General features: G+C 38.2%; 2 protein-coding genes across 3 annotated transcripts in view; one reads left to right on the top strand and one right to left on the bottom strand.

The window, feature by feature from the left end:
* The window catches only part of LOC125042549 (basic proline-rich protein-like), a gene marked incomplete at its 5' end in the record, with an annotated part of 38,452 nt that overhangs the window by 16,185 nt on the left and 19,767 nt on the right, over window positions 1–2,500 (top strand). The window lies entirely within an intron of this gene.
* The window catches only part of LOC125042530 (urotensin-2 receptor-like), a 3,974-nt gene that overhangs the window by 428 nt on the left and 1,046 nt on the right, over window positions 1–2,500 (bottom strand). The window contains exon 2 of one of the 2 annotated variants that reach the window (XM_047638207.1): window positions 1–719. This exon is cut by the window's left edge and continues 428 nt beyond it. In XM_047638207.1, the coding sequence (XP_047494163.1) occupies window positions 1–718 (718 nt within the window). In that variant the 5' untranslated portion in view covers window position 719. Of the gene's footprint in view, window positions 725–2,500 lie in introns of both variants that reach the window. The other variant, XM_047638196.1, reaches the window with a different exon arrangement.

The following is a 2,500-nucleotide window of genomic DNA, read 5'->3' on the forward strand; positions in this document are numbered from 1 at the left end:
CGCCCACGAGGTATAGCTGGAACTTGCGCGGGTGCCAGAGGCCAACGGGCTGCCCCTTGGTCGGGCTCTCCGCCACGCCCACCACGTGCTGCCATCCGGAGGAGGCCGTGAGGCGCACGAGGAGCCAGCACGCCAGCAGGGGTACCAGGAAGGCCACCACGACGGCGAGGAAGCGGAGGACGTGGCCCGCGGGCGTGGCCAGGGACAGGGGCAGCGACACGCAGTGGAAGCGCTCGCGGGACACCTCCTTCAGGACCTCTGATTGGATGAGGATCGGCAGCGTGAGCACGAGGAAGGCCGCCCACGCGAGGCTGCACACCACCTTGGCCAGCGCCGAGTGGAACTTCCTGGAGGCGCGGGGGCGCGCGAGGGTCACGTAGACCTCCAGGGCCAGGCCTACCAGCAGGGAGGAGCTGGCCAGCAGGCCGGTGAAGGCCAGGGCGCAGCGCAGCTTGCACAGGACGGGGCTGAACACCCATGAGTCCTGCAGGTGCGACGCCACGTCCAGGGGAACCGGCAGGAGGAAGAGGATGTCGGCGACGGCGCGGTTGATGATGTAGACCCTGGTGTGGCGGAGGTGCGGCGAGAAGGCCGCGGTCACGATGGCCATCACGTTGGCCACGAAGCCGTTCATGAAGGCCAAGCTCATGACGAGGGCCTCCGCCGTCACCAGCAGGCTCATGCCGGGCTCCATGGTCGCCGCCGCCGCCGCCGCCATGCTGTGCTGCGGGCGGGAGGGAGGTCAGGAGGCGGGGCCGCAGAATACAGCTAAATATATCAGTAAGATTATAAATATTCGTCAATTTGTCTGTTTGTGTATTATATAATCATATACTGTGAATTTATGTATACATATGTATGTGAGTGTGTGTGTGTGTGTGTGTGTGTGTGTGTGTGTGTGTGTGTGTGTTTATGTGTGTGTTTATGTGTGTGTGTGCGTATGTGTGTGTGTGTGTGTATGTGTTAAAGTGTGTGTGCGCATGTGTGTGTGTGTGTGTGTGTGTGTGTGTGTGTGTGTGTGTGTCTGCGCGTGCGCGTGTGTGTATCCGCTGACACCATATTCTTTCAAGCAGTATGATGTCTATTCAACCCAAGCGTTGCTGACACGAAGGGGCCATCACATCGAATGAACAACCATGCATACATTATTCTTCACGTTTATTGTGTGTTCTTCCTTCGCACTTGTTATTGTTATTTTCATGATCATTGTTATTATCATGGTTATCACAAACCTAATTGTCTTTATTAGAATTATTACTTTCATTACTATTACCATCACTGTTATGGTCGTTATTAACATCATCATCATTATTATTTCACTTTCTTTATCACCACTGTTACCAGTTTCATTATCGCAATTTTGTTATATTTGTTATTAATACCATCACCATTATCTTATTATTACCATTACTTCTCCTACTACTACTTTTATTCTTATTATCATTGCAATCATCATTATTCTTATCATCATCATTGTTATCAGTATCCCTAATTATTACCATTTCTATTATTATTATCATTACCATTACTATTATCATTGTTGTAGCTGTTATTGTTACTGTTGTCATTATTGTTATTATTATAATTACTATCATTACCGTTATCATTATTATTATTATTATTGTTATCATTATTATCATTATTATCATTAACGTTATCATTATCCTCCTTATTTTTATTGAAATATGTTATTATTGTTATCATTTATATCACTACGATTATTATCGTCAATATCATTATCATGACTATCATCAATGTTATCATTATCCATATTAATATTGTTATTGCTATTACCATTACCATCAGTACCATTATCATTATTATTATCATTATTTTTATCATTATTGTTCATATTATTATTAATATATATATTATTATTATTATAAATAAAAATATTATTAGTAGTGTTATTAACATAATTATTATTATTATTATTATCATCAGCATCATCATAATCATTATCATTATCATTAACAAAATCATAATCATCATTAGTATTATCATTATTGTTACTATCATTATCATTATTATTACCATCATCATTATTAATATTATTATTATTATTATTATTATTATTATCGTCGTTATTATTATTATTATCATTAATAATGATAATAATAATAATAATAATAATATTATTATTATTATTATTATCATTGTCATTAATATTATTATCATCATCATGATCATCATCATCATCATAATCATCATCATCATCATCATGATCATCATCATTATTACCATAATTAATAATAATAATAATAATAATAATAATAATAATAATAATAATAATAATAATAATAATGATAATAATAATAATAATAATAATAATAATATTATTATTATCATCATCATCATCATTATTATTAACGTTATTATTATTATAATTATAATCACTTTATTATGATGACCGCATACTGTTTTATCATTATCATTGCTATCATTACCATTGTCATTATCACAGTTATTATCATCACTAAGAAGAAAAGAAAAGAAAGGA

This window comes from Penaeus chinensis, chromosome 3, assembly GCF_019202785.1.
Source record: "Penaeus chinensis breed Huanghai No. 1 chromosome 3, ASM1920278v2, whole genome shotgun sequence".
NCBI lineage: Eukaryota > Metazoa > Arthropoda > Malacostraca > Decapoda > Penaeidae > Penaeus > Penaeus chinensis.